We start from the raw sequence: 18588 nt of genomic DNA on the forward strand, positions 1-18588 counted from the left end.
ATGGCCAAAGGCGGTGAACACACCTTAATCCGTTCCTTACCCTTGAGTACTACCTAGGTAATCGAGGAAAACAAAGAATCTGGAGTTTTGATTACAAGCTTTGTATCAGATCACCTTAAAGGAGACTCTTTGGCACCACCACTAGTATCTAATTCTGCCTTGTGCTCTCTAATGTCTAGGATAAAAATAAAAGCCATAATTGATGGGTATGACTGCTGGAAAACCGACCGCCGGACTATTACCTACAATCGCCAAGTGGATTGGACACCGCCTACTTTTCATGGACAAGCGTTTGGTACCACGGGGCAGGCGGTGAAAAAGACGGCCATTTTCTTCCGTAAAATAATATCGTGGTACTACAAATTTTTTGTCTATTCGTTCCATATCACCGGAGTTCCTCTGGCGGCAGGGTTCATAATGAATGAAAAACCTGCCTATGAGAGGCTTCTTAGTGAGTCCCAGATCCTTGAGCAGCTTCCGAATGAGCTTGCGGAACTCATTCGTACTGCTTCTGGGACTCAGTTCCTGAATGCGCTCGCGGTTAGCGCATTGAGGTCGAAATGCACAGAAAGTCTTTTCAGCATATACGAACCAATATTTGTTGATCTGGCAGCGCGATGGCTCTCGTCAGATCTCCATGTCGATAATTTCCAAATAATTTCTGCCTTTGCACGTATCTTACCGTTTGCGCCATATCTGCGATCTTTTGCCAGTCAATATGCCGCCTCGTGGGCTGGACCTCTTTCGGCTTTGGCTGCATCGAAAGAACAAAGTACCTTTCAACTGGAAGATGCTACCCTCCGCACACTACTCCTCGCTATATTCCGACTTTTGTCCTATGACCTTGATGTCTTCTCGACGACTGTATCGCCCTCACAACTCCAGTCCCTATTTCAGCATCGAGACCAGGCTATCAGATACCTAGCAGTACGGTGTTTTGCCTTATACATGCGTGCAGCTGATGCTGCCACAGAGAGAATGATTGGGGCCTATCTTGCAGATGGTCCGATTGAAGGACCATGGGAAGGCGTGGTGATCGATTACCGCTGCCTTGGTTTGTGGGAAGAGCGTCGGTGGAAGACCCTCGAGAAGCAGATTGAGCAAGTCAGATCGATTCGACAAATTTCGGACAGTTTTCTACTTGTCGAACCGTTGCGAGAGTACTTTACTGTGCGAACAGCCGAGGTCTGTGGTGTGTTGGTTCCTCGACTGCATGAATCACCAAGTTCACCCTCCTCGATTGTGAGAACCCCAACCGCCGTGGGCAATCTACGGAAGATTGCGAAAGCATTGCTTGCGCCTGAGCCCATCCTACTTGTTGGGCTACCAAACTCGGGCAAGACAACTTTGGTCAACGACGTCGCTGCGACAATGGGACAGCTAGAGTCTATGGTTACCCTTCATCTGAACGAACAAACAGACGCGAAGAGCCTCCTCGGAATGTACTCAACATCCCCGGCTACAGGTTCCTTTGCTTGGCAGCCCGGTGTCTTGACCAAGGCTGCAAGGGAAGGTCGCTGGATTTTGATCGAGGATCTTGATCGTGCTCCGTCTGAAGTCATCGGTCTCATATTACCCATCATCGAGAAGGGCGAGCTGACCATAGCTAGTAGAAAGGAACGCATCAAGTGCGCCGAGGGTTTCAAGATCATTGCAACCATGAAGTCAACCTATAATATTGCGGGCCAAGAGATTGCGCCAAACACCAATCTGTTGGGAAGCAGATTGTGGCAGAGAGTGCAAATAGACTCGCTTTCCATAGAAGAAATTCGAGAGGTGATCATCCGCAAATTCCCTCTTCTTGAATCTCGCGTTCCCGTTATCATGGATGTCTACCAAAGGGTCTGCTCCTCATTCCACGGAAGCCTTGCCATTAAAAGCTCCCAGGGAAGGACTCCGGGTCTTCGCGATCTGATCAAGCTTTGCAGTAGATTGCATATGCGACTGCAGCGACTGGGGGTCAAGACTGGCTATGAAGCAACACCCGAAGCTGTCGATGATGAGATATTTCTGGACGTTGTGGATGTCTTCCTTAGATACATTCCCGAGAAAACTTTGGCGGACTCGCTCGCATTGGTTGTCGCCGAAGCGCTCCAGATATCGCCACAACGGGCGCAATTCTGTCTTCATGAACGGACGCCAGCCTACTCAGACCATGGAAACAGCGTGACCCTTGGAAGGGAGATCTGCCGAAAGAATAAAGTACCCAGTGGATCAGCTTCAAAGCTTGCAGCTGCTTCCTCGCGCTTTGCATCGACTCGGGCGGCCTTGAAGCTGATGGAACAGGTTGCTGCCGCTGTGCAAATGGCCGAGCCTGTTCTTCTCGTCGGAGAGACCGGCATTGGGAAAACCACAGTCGTCCAGCAGCTTGCAAATTTGATGCGGCAGAAGCTCACGGTAGTGAATTTGTCGCAGCAGAGCGAAAGTACTGATCTGCTGGGTGGTTTCAAGCCTGTCAATATCCGTACCATGGCTGTCCCTATGCTCGATGAATTTCACACTCTCTTTGAATTGACATTCTCTGCAAAGAAGAACCAGAAATTCTTGTCTTCTGTTTCGAAAAGCGTTGCTGCGGGGAACTGGGTGCGTTTGGTCAATTTTTGGCATGAAGCTGTTCGGCTTGCCGACGGTGTGTTTAAACCAAGCAAGCAGAGTCAGGCCGGTGAGGAGGAGCAGCAGCCGACGAAGAAGAGAAAACTGGATTCGCCAAAGTACCAGCAGCTACGACTGAGATGGGAGAGATTTGCAGCGCAACTGAACGACTTTGAGGCACAAGTATCGCAAGGTGACGCCAAGTTCGCTTTCGCCTTCGTCCAGGGAAAGATCGTTCGTGCACTTCGCAATGGAGAATGGGTCCTGCTTGATGAGGTCAATCTAGCCTCACCAGATACTCTCGAGAATATCGCCAGTCTTCTGCATCATGGTAGCGAAGGTTCTCCATCTGTTCTGCTATCCGAAGCTGGCGATGTGGAACGGGTTTTTGGCCATCCTGACTTTCGCATATTCGGTGCCATGAATCCCGCAACTGACGCTGGAAAGAAAGATCTTCCTCCTGGACTCAGATCTCGTTTCACGGAAGTATATGTACAATCTCCCGATACCGACCTGGACGATTTGCTCGCTTTGATTCAGAAATACCTGGGTGACCTAACAATAGGCGACTCAAGGGTCGTGTCGGACCTAGCGCAGCTTTATATGGAGACCAAGAAACTCAGCAACGAGAACAAACTCACTGACGGAGCTGGACAACGGCCTCATTTTAGTATCCGAACCCTCGTTCGTGCACTCATATATGTCCTCGAAAATGCTCATATATATGGTTTGCGCCGGGCGATCTATGAGGGCTACTGTATGAGTTTCTTGACCGTTCTAAGCCAAGAATCCGAGCGGCTGCTCTTGCCTCTTCTTGAGCGGTATGTCTTTGGCAATGCGAAGAATGCTAGGGCACTACTAGGACAAACGCCCAAACCACCGAATGATGGGAATCCGTATGTGCAGTTCAAACATTATTGGATGCGCCAGGGCAATATGGTCCCAGAGGAACAACCCCATTACATCATCACTCCTTTCATCGAGAAGAATCTCAAGAATCTCGTTCGAGCGAGCTCCACTCGTCGGTTCCCAGTGTTGTTGCAGGGTCCCACCTCAGCGGGTAAAACGAGCATGATAGAGTATCTTGCCAAAGTATCGGGAAACAAGTTCGTTAGAATCAACAATCATGAACACACCGATTTGCAGGAGTATCTTGGTTCCTATGTCTCTGGTGATGATGGAACTTTGCGTTACCAGGAAGGTGTGCTGGTTGAAGCACTGAGGAACGGATATTGGATCGTTCTTGACGAACTTAATCTTGCACCATCGGACGTCTTGGAAGCATTGAACAGACTTCTAGACGACAACCGCGAACTATTCATACCCGAGACACAGGAAGTCGTTCACCCGCATCCGAATTTCATGTTATTCGCGACACAGAACCCGGCCGGCTTGTATGGTGGCCGGAAAGTACTGTCTCGCGCGTTTCGAAATCGATTCCTCGAGTTGCATTTCGACGATATCCCAGAGAGCGAGTTGGAGTTCATCTTGAAAGAGCGGTCACAGATTGCGCCATCATTCTGCACCAGGATTGTGTCTGTTTATCGAAAACTTTCCCTTCTGCGCCAAGCGAACCGGCTATTTGAACAGAAAAACAGCTTTGCCACTCTACGTGATTTGTTCCGATGGGCTCTGCGCCGGGCAGACGACCGTGAACAACTAGCCATCAATGGCTTTATGCTGCTTGCAGAACGCGTCCGCAATCCACAAGAAAGGGCGGCTGTCAAGGCAGTCATTGAGGAGGTCATGAAAGTTCCCATTGATGAAGACACAATCTACAGTGCTGCTGAATTGGAAAAGCGCGCTCCTAACCTGAAGGAACTGGCGCCTGGCATTGTTTGGACAAAAGCCATGCGACGTCTCTTCGTCCTGGTCTCAGTGGCTCTTGAGAACAACGAACCCGTTCTCCTTGTTGGAGAAACCGGGTGCGGTAAGACGCAACTTTGCCAGGCAGTTGCAGACATTTGTAGGAAGCAATTGTTCATCGTCAATGCTCATGTGAATTTGGAAACTGGGGATCTAATAGGAGCTCAAAGACCAGTTAGGAACAGAGCGGCGATCGAGACTCAACTATTCAATGACCTTCGAACCGTTGTCAACGCAGGCGATGCTGAGCCGGAATCTCTTGACGAGCTGAGGACCATTTTCAGTGCTATGACCGCTGAACAATTAGAAGCATGCGATTCTGAAATAGTTCGACGGATTCAGAAGAACATTGCTCGCTTGAACGCCCTGTTCGAATGGTCTGACGGTAGCCTTATAACAGCCATGAAGACTGGACAATTCTTCCTTCTTGACGAGATTTCTCTCGCTGATGATTCGGTATTAGAGAGACTCAACAGTGTTCTTGAACCGCACAGGTCGATACTTCTGGCGGAAAAAGGCCCTATTGATTCAATGGTCGTCGCGCACGAGGGATTCCAGTTCCTTTCGACCATGAATCCTGGAGGAGATTACGGAAAACGCGAGCTTTCAGCTGCTCTCCGAAATCGAATGACTGAGATCTGGGCCCCTCAGCTCTCGGAGGATAATGATATCTTGCCCATTCTTAGAATGAAACTCCGAACGGAGTCAGAGGATCTCCCCAAAGCCATGTTGCGGTTTGCGAAGTGGTTCAAGACAACCTTCCAGAGTTCCTCGATTACGTCCCTCTCTATCCGAGATCTCCTCGCTTGGGTAGATTTCGTGAACAAGTGTCAAACGACAGATCTCAAATTCTCGATTGTTCAGGGTGCGGCAATGGTGTTCGTGGACACCCTTGGTGCCAACCCTGCTGCAATGCTCGCTGCTTCGTTGCACGATCTTGAGAAGAACCGCCAGCTTTGTCTTGAAAAGCTTCGTGAACTCTTTGGCGTTGATGCTTCCAGCATTTACTTCCAAAAGTCGACAATTGAGCTTGAAGATCGTGCACTGCGTGTAGGACCTTTTGACCTGCCTATCAATGGGGATGCAGCACCTGATCCGCAATTCATTATGGATGCCCCTACCACGATTGCCAATTCGGTCAGAATTGCACGCGGTCTGCAACTGCCAAAGCCTATTCTCCTTGAGGGTAGCCCTGGTGTTGGCAAAACAACCCTTGTTACTGCGCTTGCTCGAGCCCTTGGGAAGCCACTCACGCGTATCAACCTTTCCGAACAGACAGACCTCACCGACCTTTTTGGATCCGATGTGCCTGTAGAGGGCGGCGATGTCGGTCAGTTCACCTGGCGTGATGCACCATTCCTGCAAGCCATGCAGCGCGGTGACTGGGTTCTGCTGGACGAGATGAATTTGGCGTCCCAGTCCGTTCTTGAAGGGTTGAACTCTTGCCTTGACCACCGTCAGACGGTTTATGTGGCTGAACTTGACCAGACTTTCAGCAGACACCCGGATTTTGTCCTCTTCGCTGCACAGAATCCCCATCATCAAGGTGGCGGAAGAAAGGGACTTCCCGCATCTTTTGTCAATCGTTTCACCGTGGTATATGCCGATAGTTTCACCCAGACCGACTTGAAAAAAATCTGCGCCAAATTATTCCCTGGTAGTCCCCCTTCGCAAACCGATGGATTGGTGGACTTTGTTTCTCTCTTAAATGTGGCCATCAACCAGGAACGCAGGCTAGGGGCTGTTGGTGGACCGTGGGAGGTCAACTTGCGCGATATTCAAAGGTGGCTCCAGCTTGCAGATCGAGGCGATCTTCAAGTGCCAGCAAACAATTTCCTTGATGTCGTCATTTCCCAGAGATTCAGGAGTGAAGAAGATAGGCAGTTGGTTTCGCAGCTCTATCAACGAGTCTTTAAGGATGCTCCAACTGTTGCCAAAAGCCTTTACCACAATCTTACCCAAGAGTATTTCCAAGTCGGGTTTGGAGTGATGCGTAGGGATCCTTTTCTTCAGCAAATACCTGGGACCCAAATGAAGATATTCCCGGGCGACCTGCCGATCCTGGAGTCTCTCATGCTTTGCATAGAGCAGTCATGGCCGAGTATCTTGGTGGGTCCATCAGGCTGTGGCAAGACCACTCTGATCAGAAAACTTGCTGCATTGAACGGTGCCGATTTAGTTGAATTGGCCCTGAGCGCTGATACAGACACAATGGATTTGATTGGAGGATTCGAGCAGATTGACTACAAGAGGGAGGTTTCATCTCTTGTACATGAGCTTTCGCTGTACCTTCGCCGCCATCTTATTTCTGCATCCTCAGCGACCGAGAAGTCAGACGCATTTCCAGCCTTCCTCGAGCTATTTGAGCGGTTACAGGGCTCAGATATCTCGCTGGACTTTGTGTGTTCATCCCTCCCTGTCGTGATGCAGCTTCATCCTCAAGAGGCCCTTGGAGACTTCCTTCAGAGAGCACAGCACTTAATGGAACTCTCTAAGCAGTCCAGTAAAATGAAGGTTGGTTTTGAATGGACGGAAGGTGTCCTCACGCAAGCTGTCCAGCAGGGGCATTGGGTTGTTCTTGATAATGCCAACCTGTGCAACCCTTCTGTCCTCGATAGGCTGAACTCCTTGACCGAACCCAATGGAGCCTTGATACTCAATGAGCAACGTACCGAAGATGGCTCTGCAAAAATTGTCAGGCCCCATTCGAACTTCCGCCTGTTCCTGACGATGGATCCTCGTCACGGCGAGTTGTCTCGTGCAATGCGAAATCGATGTGTCGAGGTTTGCTTTCTACCTTCGGAGACTCCCAAATCAGCCCACAGATCCATCCCTGCTTACACCTACCAGTCGTCTCTGTACCGCCTGAGGCATATCTGGGACTTCAATCAGCTTCAGGATAGAGGCGAGCTTCCTCGGCTCCTCTGTGAATTGGGAATAGACCATCTCTCGGTCGAGGATCTGAGAATTATCCAACAATCCTCAGAAATGACATCAGCGGGCTTGTTCGACTTCTCCGCGGGAGAATCTTTGCCCTCGATGCTAGACCGATATGTTCCTGTTGTCCTCGAAGATTCCTCCTGGGAGCCTTCTACTTTTTGCAAAGCGCAAGCCGTCAACTTGAGCGGTGCTTCCTTTGCCGTTCATGGCCAGTTTCAGCCTCTTCATCCTCTCGTGAATGAGCCGCTCGCTTTGATTCTGGGACAACATGCGACCCTATCACGGCTCATGGTTTTGGCTCATTTGCAAGAGTGCAAGCTCAATCTCCATCGCCTAAGACAAAGCTTGTTGCGTGCTGATGAATCAGCCAAACTCCTCAAACCGAGCCAGATGAGTTCTCTGGAGAGATCCCTGGCATCAAGGCGGATAGCTTCACTGATGAAGGATGCAACGCAACCTATCGGCTCTTTCCTCGCCGACTGCGGGCAAGCGGTCTATGATTTCATACATAGCTTAGACCGCCAAGTGCTTGATACCCCCGAGGCTGTGCATGCTCTTCGTGCTGTTGTCAGCTTCTGTGCTGATCTTCTCAGAATCTCTGGAGATGGTCGAGTTGATGAAGGCGAATTCCAAGTCTATCTACAAATTGGAAAGGAGCTGTTCATTTTCTTGTTCGATTCTTGGCCACCGCTGAAGTCCGTAGCAGTGGCATTGTCTCAGTGTCTTGGTCGTTTCCAGGAGAACTGGGCTTTGAAGACAGGACTCAGTATGCAAAGGCTATGGGAATCCTGGCGGCCAGCCACTCCCGCCACTCAGGAGCAGCTGAGGTCGAAGCTGGACCTCGAGAAAGTGGCAGCCGAGTTTACGGACCTTGCTCTCAAGACCCATCTGGATTTAGCCCAGCTGAGCCGGGTACGCAATTCCCTTGTGGACGCTCAGAGAACCATCCTGTTGGACGGTGCCGACGAAGGACAGCTAGTTGAGGCACTTAAGCAGACGGTGATGGAATTGGCAAAGGTGGTGCAGGCTTCTGATTCGGCTCAGTCGCCTTACTTCATGAGCGAATTTGAAGCCTTGTGCCAATACCACGATCTGTCGTCGATACAGCATATCGGAGATAAATCTGATCCGATAGTCAGTTCGATTCTACCATTGTTGGCTGGTCGTCAAGCGCGGCCCCTCGACACATCAAGTCTTCAAAGTCAGATTCCCGGTGTTCTCCATAAACTCTCTCTGTTTGCAGGGTCTAGCCAGCCCTCCATGTCGGGCTCCGCGATCAATGGCATTTTCTCTCTATCGCTGTTAGAGAAGCTGACGTTCGTCGGAACCACCAATCTGGGCCAGATGGATAGCTTGGAAGTGGAAAAACGAACTCTTTCCAAAGCCGTAACTCTGACGTCGCGCGAGATCTCCATGGACCAGTATCAACTTCTTAGACAAGTCTTATCGGCGCTCGTCGCTGAACTTCTCACCATGCATAAGGAATTCATTGAGCCAAAGTCTCTCGAGAGCGTTCTGACTTCGCTTCGCGAGATCCAAGAACAAGGATGGTGCAATTCATCGGATCTGCCAGCGGTCGTATTAGATCAGAGCTTGTCTGAAGATCATTACTTTGAACCAATCGTCAAGGATGCCGTTCCAAGATTGATCGCTTCGTTGATGACAGGCCCGACGCATACCGAGAGGTACATCGAGGAAACTGGATTGGCGTTGGTTCAGCTGGCCAGTCTGCTGCTGCAATTATTCGTGCCTGATAAACCATTCGATCCCTCTCTCAGTCTGACTGTGCAGAGACGAAGGCACACACAGCGTGTCATAGAGCTGACAACAAAATCCGAAGCTTTAACTGTGTTTGAGCAGAGCTTCTCTGGGCGATCTTCCACCATGCGGCAGGACATTATACAGCAAGAACTACGAAGCCTGGGCTCCGCCCCGCCTCCGTCTCAAGTTACTCGGCCGCCGGTCTCTGAAATCAGTATCTTGCAGGGAGAATTCTCCAGCTTGCTCTACTCTGTTTTGAACAGGTGCACCGAACTCGATGTAACGGCAGCGAAAAGAAATGACTCCGAAGCAGAAAGAATGCTGACTCTGCTTCGCGAGAATATCCGGCAGCTCACGCAGCGTTTGAGCACGAATTACAGATCTTACGACGATATTACTGTGCTTGTCGTCCGATTCCTTGAAATTCTGGATCTGGGTCTTTCCCTTCAGTCCGACCAAACCCAACAGTCAAGTGACTCTCGGATCTTGCAGGCAGTCAGCAAGAGGACACCATTCCTTGGGGGCACTGTCTATCCTGTTTCAGCGTTGGAAAGCCAAACGTCACCAGCGAACCAAGCTCATTTTGTTGAATTGCGCTTCCATGAACTATCTTCCCTCAGAATTGCCGCTAATACAGATCCGGATGTCCTTCAGAGCGAATCTGGGCGCCATGCGCTTCACCGGATACTCGAACAATTCCATATCTTATGGAAAGCCAAGCTCCGTGAGGATCAAGAGGAAGAAGCGCGTAAATCCGAGTTGTACCGTTATCGAGGCTCATGGGAAGATGAGGAAGAGGTCGATCAGAATGAGTTGAACCAGCTTTTCCCTACTTACGAAGTTGACTCAGCTGAAGATGATGGGAAAGTCACCCGGATTGATCCAAAGGCTGTTTCGGTCCGGCTCGCTACACTGCACGCTAAGCTCTTCCAGTCTGAAGATACTAAGACAGCCTTGTCGGATTATGTCAAGCAGTCTACCAAGCTGCTGGGGTCCATATGGTCTGCAGGCCATTCTTCTAAGTCTCATATTCGCCCAAGCGAACATCTTTCTGGAGCTCTTCTACTTCTTGAGGATACCATGCACGCCGGAGATCGCAGTCCATCTGGCAAATATAACTTCTACACCGATGCAAATTTCTCTGAAGCGAGAAGACTAGTCTCTCTGACGCTCTCCGTCAAGTCCCGTTTCCTTCAGATCCAGCAGGCCTGGCCGGAGCATGCAGTGCTTCAGGACGTTATTATCTGCTGCAAAGAGGTGCTCCAATTCAAGCATACGGAACCCGTCGCGAAGTTTCTCACAAAGGTTGAGAAACTCCATGCGCTTGTTCATGAGTGGCAGCTTGTGGCAAGCAGGGAGTATTCAGCAGCTTCTCATTACGACGAGATCACCAATCTGATCATCAGCTGGCGCCGGCTGGAAMTGTCAACTTGGGCCAAACTGCTCGATCTAGAAAAAGAGAAGTGTGCTCAAGATGTGAGCTCATGGTGGTTCGTTGCTTACGAAGCAATTATTGCAGCCCCCATTCAGCTTGCAGCATCTGGTCAAGCCGAGTTGAGCGACCATATTCAAGGCGTCGTCTCTACGCTGGAACAGTTCTTCATGTCGACAACTGTCGGGCAATACAGTGAACGACTCAGACTTGTGGCTAATTTCCAGTCACTGCTTGCACTCTACGTTCTCGATTACCCAGCTCTGGAACAACTCGTATCTGCATTGGGCAATTTCCTCCAACACTTCAGACCGTTCGAGCCTGCAGTGCACAAGTCGATGGAAGACCGCAGGGCCGCCATTGAGAAGGACATCAAGCAACAGATTCAGCTGGCTAGCTGGAAGGATACAAACATCATTGCTCTCAGGGAGAGTGCCCGGCGATCACACTTCAGACTGTTCAAACTCGTTCGAAAGTATCGTGAAGTTTTGGCACAGCCTGTGCAGCCGATTCTACAGCAGGGAATGACAAACGAACCGGATGAACCGAACATTTCCACAGATGAGGTCGTTTTGGCATCGACAAGCTTCCCCGATGCTCTTGCTTTGTGCCAGGAAGAACCTACAATATGGCCGAGCAGACCACCCAGATTCCGAAATGCGGATAGCACAGCAGGGAACATGACCGATCTGTATTCTTCAATGCCTAATGAGTTTGACGTCTCAGAGGATCTCGACGGCTTCGTCAAATTCTTCATTGAGAGCATCAAGGAATTTAAATCGCAGACTCCCAAAGTGCTGACTGAGGACAACAAGGATGATGTCCAGCATCTCAAGGTCCAGAAGCGTCGTTTCTATGCAGACACATTGAAACGGCTCCTGGAAATGGGTATCAAACGCAATGCAAGCACTAACTTGATTGAGAGCCAATCCTCCATTGCTCAGGTTCTCGCTACCACCCCAAGTTTGGAAGTTGGGAGCTCGGCATCGCATCTCATCAAGGGCTCCGATCTCTACTTCCACCGATTCTTGGATCTGCTGCCTCGCGTGCGTCAAGCGTCTCGCGAGTACTCTGAAGATCTCAGTAATGTCGAGATCTCAAGGAGCGTTGGCACTGTGGAGCATTTGATGTTCTTGATAAGGAAGCAGCGCGGGGTCATTTCTCCGGCACTGTCGCATTTGGAAATGATGAAGTCAACGATTATCAAGATGTCTAATCTCTGGACTTCTGGACCTGCCTCCCTCTGCAAGTCTCATTCGGATCTCTCGAAGGACAGACAAGACCTCAGGAGAGCGGTGGCATGGCTTACTCCCATACTTGGCCTCGCTGCGGAAATCGTGCAACTACATGCCAAGTTCTCTGAAGTTGATGCCTCAAAGGTTTCTGATGGCCTGCACGCTTGGAGATCCACGTTTAGTCGGTTGAAGTCATCACTAGACAATATTCCAGAGTTACCTTCTGGCCTGACTTCTCGGCAATATAAGGATGTCCTGGAAGAGGTGTCGACTTCTCTTGCGAGCTTGAAGGCTGATGTCTCGAAATGGGCCGCTGAACGTCCTGATTTGGCTTTCGCATTAACACAGATTACCCCATGGGCGGAGGCCAAGGGAGATACGACTGCTAGGACCGACAGCGAGGATAGTCTCGCTATCCAGGAATTTGACGCAAGACTCCTTGCAGCAATTGACAAGATCTTGGTCAGTCTTCAGAAACTTAAAGACGTGCCTGCTTCCCTTGCCTCCACGGGCTCGCTGTCGCGGAGTGATGAGTTCTTCACGAGGGCAATGAAGGCTGTCCGCTTGTCTGATGTTACTTCCTCCCTCGAATCCGTCCTCGACACCCTGCAACATTTGCAAGCCAGCACCAGCAACACTTATGCGCTTGCCTCTGCATTGGTGGCGAGCTTATTGCCCATCACAAACCGGTACTTCTACATCTGCAGAGACATCATTCAGCGGTTTGTGTCGGTGCACAGGGAGACTTGCAAAATGACGTACATCCTCGCGAAATCGTTCACGCAGATAGCCTCGGAAGGTTTCTGCACCCCGGCGGAGGCATCTGCAGAAGAGAGCAAGTCTGGAAAGTTGGAAAGTGGAACCGGCCTTGGCGAGGGTGAAGGCGCTGAAGATATTAGCAAAGACGTCGGGGATGACGAGGACTTATCTGAGCTTGCTCAGCAAGAACAGAATGAGAAGCCCTCGGAGGACATGGAGGATTCTGCGGAGGCAGTGAACATGGATCATGAAGATATGCAAGGCGAAGAGATTGACCGAGAGGCGAAGGACGAAGAAGATGAGGATGCCAGTGGCTCGGAAGGAGAAGATGATATCGACGAGGAAGTAGGCAGCGTCAACGACATCGACGACACGGCAGTGGATGAGAAGATGTGGGATGGCGATCATGATGAGAAGCAGAAAGAGACAGAGAACGAACAAGGCAAGGGAGCAGCCGGATCCGATGAGCAGACAGCAGCGCAGGAAGAAGAAAAGACTCAAGAGAAGAGTGACAAGGATGCAGAACAGGAGGGCGAGGAGGAAGAGAACGAATCAGATGAAGAAGCCCCTGAGGATGAAGGCGAGGCTGTTGGACGAGAGGATATGGAAGTGACGGACCCTCATGCCAAGGAAGAAGAGGCGCTTGACCTACCTGAGGAGATGCAACTGGACGGCGAGGAAAAGGAGGATGACGGCGTCGAAAGTGACGACGGAATGGACGATATGTCGGATTTCGGTCCTGCGCCTGCGGAGGACGAGCAACAGGCTGAAGGAAACGAGGACAATGCCGAAAATCCAGATATGGATCATCCAGCTGACGAGCAGGAGCCTGACCAGGTAGATGAAGAAGCCATGGAGGACCAAGAGGCCAACGAGGCTGAGGGAACCGACGAAGCCAATGCAGCGGAGGAGGAAGAAGCAGAGGAGGCTCAGCAGGAAGAGTTCTTGACTCAACATGATGACAATGAAGCTGCTGGCGAGGAGGTTGCTCCTAGCGAAGCTGTTAACGGTGGCCTTGGCGCAGATCAAGACCAAGACAAAGAGCAAGGCGCGTCCGGCAATGCTCAGCAGGACGAAGGCTCGACCGATCCGGCCGCAAATGCAGAACAGCCAACTGGCGGTGCCAAGGAAGGAGAGGACAGCCAACGCAAGAGGGATGCAGGCGGTGCTGATGATGTGAGCCCCGAAGATCCTCAATTACAGGCGTTCAAGAAGTTGGGAGATGTTCTTGATGAATGGCATCGGAGGAGAAAAGAGATTATGGACGCTTCCAAGCAGGAGGATGATGATGATGAGTCGCGGAAACCCTTGCCGGAGGATACAGATATGGCCGATGCTGATTTCGAGCATCTTGCGGACCAAGACGATGTTGCCGATACGCAGGCACTAGGACAGGCCAGTGAAGAACAAGCAAAGGCTTTGGACCAGAACAAGGGAGTGGAGTCAGACGTCAAACCTGGCGATAATGATATGTTACCGGATGCTGGAGAGGAGCCGCAAGATCTTGCGGAGGAGAATAGATTGGAGGACGACATGCAGATAGATGGAGAAGGGGTTCCTACCGAAGGCCAAACCGCGGGCGCATTGATCCCCGACAGCTCCCGCACACAGCAGCGAACAACGGACGCTACCGGTCAACTTGAGGTTAACGAGGAGCTTGATGAGGTGGACGCCCATCTTGCGGCAATTCACCTGTCGTCCGCGCTTCCGCCACTGACTCCAAGGGACGAAGCCCAGCGCCTTTGGTCGCACTACGAAAATGCCACAAACGCCCTCTCTCTATCTTTGACGGAGCAACTACGTCTAATCCTGGCCCCCACACTTGCTACAAAGCTGCGGGGCGATTTCCGGACAGGGAAGCGGCTGAATATCAAGCGTATCATTCCATACATCGCTTCACAGTACAAGCGTGACAAGATCTGGATGCGACGGTCCATTCCCTCCAAGCGCAACTACCAAATCATGCTTGCGGTCGATGACAGCAAGTCCATGCTGGAGAGCGGCAGCGGGCAGTTAGCGTTCGAGACACTGGCGCTAGTCGCGAAGAGTCTGTCGATGCTCGAAGTAGGCGACCTGTGTGTGCTCGGCTTCGGTAACGAGGATCACGTCCGAGTCGCCCACGAGTTCGGCAAGCCTTTCTCCTCGGAAGCTGGAACACAAGTATTCCAACATTTCAGCTACCAGCAGACCGGCACGAACGTGCGCAAACTGATCGCCGATTCTATCGCCCTCTTCCGCGAAGCTCGCTGGAAACAATCGCCCGCAGGCGGCAACGCCGACCTGTGGCAACTGGAGCTCATCATATCCGACGGTATCTGCGAAGATCATGATACCATCCGGCGCCTTGTGCGTCAAGCTCAAGAGGAGCGGATCATGATTGTATTCATTATCGTTGACGCCGTCAAGGGCAGCTCAATCTTGGACCTCAGCCAGGCGAGCTTTGAGCCTGATACGGAGAGTGGAACTGGGGAGATGAAGTTGAAGATGAAGAGATACCTGGAGGGGTTCCCCTTCCCATACTACCTAGTTGTGCGTGACGTTCGGGAGTTACCAGCTGTGCTGGCTACGGCGTTGAAACAATGGTTTGCAGAGGTTGTTGATGTATCATCTTGAGATTTAGGCATGGTTATGGTAAATAAAAGAGGTTGGGCATTTTGTTTATATGGTTGATTTCATTTGTATAGATAGCATCTCATGTATAGTTGATGACTTTCGAAGCGGTTCTTAAGTCATCATTCAGAGCATTTCAGACGAGATCAAAATATAATTCTTTTAGTCTGAACAATAAATCGCGGATATATTGGTATCTATAGACTACTTCAAGAGAGACTTGCGCACACAAATGAAAGAGAGTACGTGAAGTTCACCATCCATACTTCGACCCGGCTTCCTTTTTGTTCCTTCGTCCAGCGGCAAAGCTCTCCTCCAAAGCCTCCCGTTGGGTGCTGGCCGCATTGACCAGCTGCTGCAGAGTGTGTTTGCCCGGGGCAATGGCGCGAACAGGATTGTGCTGAGCAGCAGCAAGGTCTGTCTGATGGGCCAACTCCTGGTTGGCAATGTATTCCTTGTCGGTATTGAAATGCAGAATTCGAGATTTGGTAGGGTCGGCATTGCGTCCAAAGAGCTGTCGTCGTTGGGCCCGGGACAAATTGAGATCGTCTGCGATGTTATCCAATGTTTGATTGGTCGGTGGCTGCGACGAGGCCGTCGCCGTTTCAGGCTCCGGCTCTGGGCCAGCTGGGGTGGCTTCTAGGTCGGTAGTGTACACCAATGGCTCGTAGGTAGCGGCTTGTGCTTGTGGTTCGGGCATACTCGAAGTTGTCGTTTCTTCTGTGGACAGGGAGAACAGACTGATTTTCGGTTTCTGAGGGACGGGTGGCGTTGGCTGTGCAGCCGAGAGTTCATTGGACGCTTGCGAGGATTGCAAAACTGTCGTCTCGCTCGCGGTTGGCAAAGCAGATGACGAGGCAGGTCTTGCCGGTTGCTTCTTTTTCTTCTGCGACGCCCGCCCCACGGACAACGGTTTGAACATCATCGGGTTCCCCTTCAGCTTGACCTCCTCTTTCTTCTCTCCGTCTACCAGAGCCGTCACGGCATCGTTGTCGCCAGGCTGCTCACTTCGAAGACTCCCCGGCTTGGGTATCGTCTCATCATCACCATCGCCTGCTAAGTTATCGAACGCCTGTTCCCTCCGAAACTCCGCATCAGCCTCGCGGTCAAAACCTGGAGTCGCGCCCGTCTTCAAGCTGAAGACCTTCCGCGCTGGCGCAGCCGTCTTCTTATCCTTCTCCGCTGTGACGTTGGTCCTCTTCGGAGGCGGTAAAAGGGCATTGAAGCCCGAAAATGCTCCGCCTCCGCCTATCTTAACTCTTTTCCGGGCTGGCTCGTCTTCACCATCTGCGGTAGGGTTCTCGGGTTTGATCTCCGGTAGAGCAACGCGGATCTTGCGGGGGTTACTGCGGTCGACGACGAAGTTTGCGCCGGAGGAGGGCTTGGGCGGATTCACAGGCGTGGGAGCTTGACTTTTGTTCGATGGTTGAGTGACTTTGGTCTCTTGCTCTGAGTCTGAAGCTTCAGAGTCCGAGTATGATACGAGAGCCATTTTGGGTTGGACTGGCTGGATGTTTGTCTTGATAAGAATGTAGAAATGCGTTGAGGAAGATGGCGATAGGGCCGGGCATGATAGACAGTTCCGCACGTGCCTTAACGAAAAATTGTTGATGCCTGAATTATATGGTGTCATTATCGACAACGCCATGCTATCATCTTGCTGCCATATCTTGCCAGGCACAGCTCAAGGGCATATTACCTCCTAATCACGATAACCTCTGCTGCTTCAGTAATCTTAGATAAATTCGCATCTGACTCAGGCAAGTACAACTGTGTTGCTCACATTGATTAGGTCTAGGCGATCAGTTCTAGCCACTGATGCCACTGATCCGGGCTATCAACTTACTCTTATCACGGAGTAGCTTCACGCAGGCAGCAGCAGTTCGCGACATAATTTAAAAGGTCCTGATCGGAGCGTCTGGACTGCGGACCAGACCGACTAACCTATCGTGCCGTTTGTCCTCATCCCAAAAGGTATTATTGCGATGACATCATAAACATGAGGAGGGACAGCTGAGGATCAGATAAGATAAGAATGACTAATCACATATTGGCGTCTGTGAAGAGAAATCGCAACATCTTCAGCTCCTTCCACCATGCTCGTCAGAATCCCCTCTCATCTCAGCAAATGCACGACACATTTTAACATACCCTGATATCTATGCGCAGCTGATAATGAAACGACGCCATGGACACAGCGACCGCCGCAGAAAATGGTCGAGAACCACAGGCATCCCCAAAGGATCCTAGTGCAGAAAACGAATACACCCGTCCAGCCACAGGCAAATTCCGCTTCAAATCCTCAACATCCAAATCCAGATCCAAATCTTACCGAGACGAACCATACGACACCTCTCACCACCGCCGCCATCACTGCCATTCCCACCGCCACCACCGCTCCTCCAAACGACACAAATCCAAGCGCTCACCCTCCCCCAATCCCCCAGATAACCCATCACGCCTCTCCCCCGACACCGCCTTCCGCGAGTCCCTCTTCGACGCTCTCGGCGACGATGAAGGTGCTGCATACTGGCAGTCCGTGTACGGACAGCCAATCCACAAATACCCAGTCCCATCCGTCCCCAAGGGTCCGGACGGCGAGCTGGAGCAGATGTCCGAGGAGGAGTACGCGGCGTATGTTCGGAGTCGGATGTGGGCGCGGACGAGGGAGGGGATGGTCGAGGAGCAGGAGCGCCTGCGCGCCGAACGAGCGCGGCAGAAGAGACGCGAAGAGGAAAGCGCAGAGAGCCAGCGCGAGAGGATGCGGTTCGAGCGCGCGATGGAGGAAAGTCTCCAGCGCGGCCGGGAGCGACGGCGCCTCAAGGTGTGGAAGACAGCCTGGGACGAGTACCGGCGTGCCTGGGAGGAGGTTAATCAAGAAGTAATCGTGGGTGCGGGCGAGCGCAGGGCGTTTCGGAATCTGGTCTTTTGGCCGGTGGAGTCGGGGAAACGGAGGGATGTTTCGCGTGAAGCGGTGGAAGAGTTTATGCGCCATGCGCCAGTGGAGGTCTCTGGGGTGGGGGACGATGATGGGGCACACGGCACAGCTGGCCTGCTTGCGGTGCTCAAGTCTGAGCGGATACGCTGGCATCCGGATAAGATCCAGCATCGATATGGTGCGCTGGGGATCGATGAAAGTGTGATGGCTAGTGTGACCGAGGTCTTCCAGATCATCGATCATATGTGGAATGAGACGAGGGCGAAGCAGTCGTAGACTGCTGGGGATCTTTTTAACGTGGCAAGATGAGAGTTTAGAGCAGMATTTTCTCGGCGTTTTTGATAGCATGATACCCTACAGTCCATAGTACTCATCGCGATTACATTTATTCATATTATTTCCATTCCATAGTCACGCGCTCAGGAAATAGCTCATCAATTTCTTGCTTCATATCA

At 51.4% G+C, this 18588-nt stretch overlaps 3 protein-coding genes across 3 annotated transcripts; 2 read left to right on the plus strand and 1 right to left on the minus strand.

Moving 5' to 3' along the window:
* Positions 1–417: 417 nt before the first annotated feature.
* On the plus strand, positions 418–15198 carry Asppvi_007791 (AAA family ATPase midasin; the record flags this gene model as incomplete). The annotated part of the gene is made up of 1 exon (XM_043303674.1): positions 418–15198. The coding sequence occupies one exon, from the start codon at positions 418–420 to the stop codon at positions 15196–15198; it is 14781 nt and encodes a 4926-aa protein (XP_043159609.1).
* A 250-nt stretch (positions 15199–15448) lies between these two features.
* Asppvi_007792 (uncharacterized protein) lies at positions 15449–16687 on the minus strand (the record flags this gene model as incomplete). The annotated part of the gene is made up of 1 exon (XM_043303675.1): positions 15449–16687. One exon carries the CDS (start codon positions 16685–16687, stop codon positions 15449–15451), a length of 1239 nt encoding a protein of 412 aa, XP_043159610.1.
* A 696-nt stretch (positions 16688–17383) lies between these two features.
* Asppvi_007793 (uncharacterized protein) lies at positions 17384–18409 on the plus strand (the record flags this gene model as incomplete). The annotated part of the gene is made up of 1 exon (XM_043303676.1): positions 17384–18409. The coding sequence occupies one exon, from the start codon at positions 17384–17386 to the stop codon at positions 18407–18409; it is 1026 nt and encodes a 341-aa protein (XP_043159611.1).
* Between the last annotated feature and the right edge of the window lie 179 nt (positions 18410–18588).

The sequence above is a fragment of the Aspergillus pseudoviridinutans genome (genome assembly GCF_018340605.1).
Source record: "Aspergillus pseudoviridinutans IFM 55266 DNA, scaffold_5, whole genome shotgun sequence".
In the NCBI taxonomy this organism is placed as follows: domain Eukaryota; kingdom Fungi; phylum Ascomycota; class Eurotiomycetes; order Eurotiales; family Aspergillaceae; genus Aspergillus; species Aspergillus pseudoviridinutans.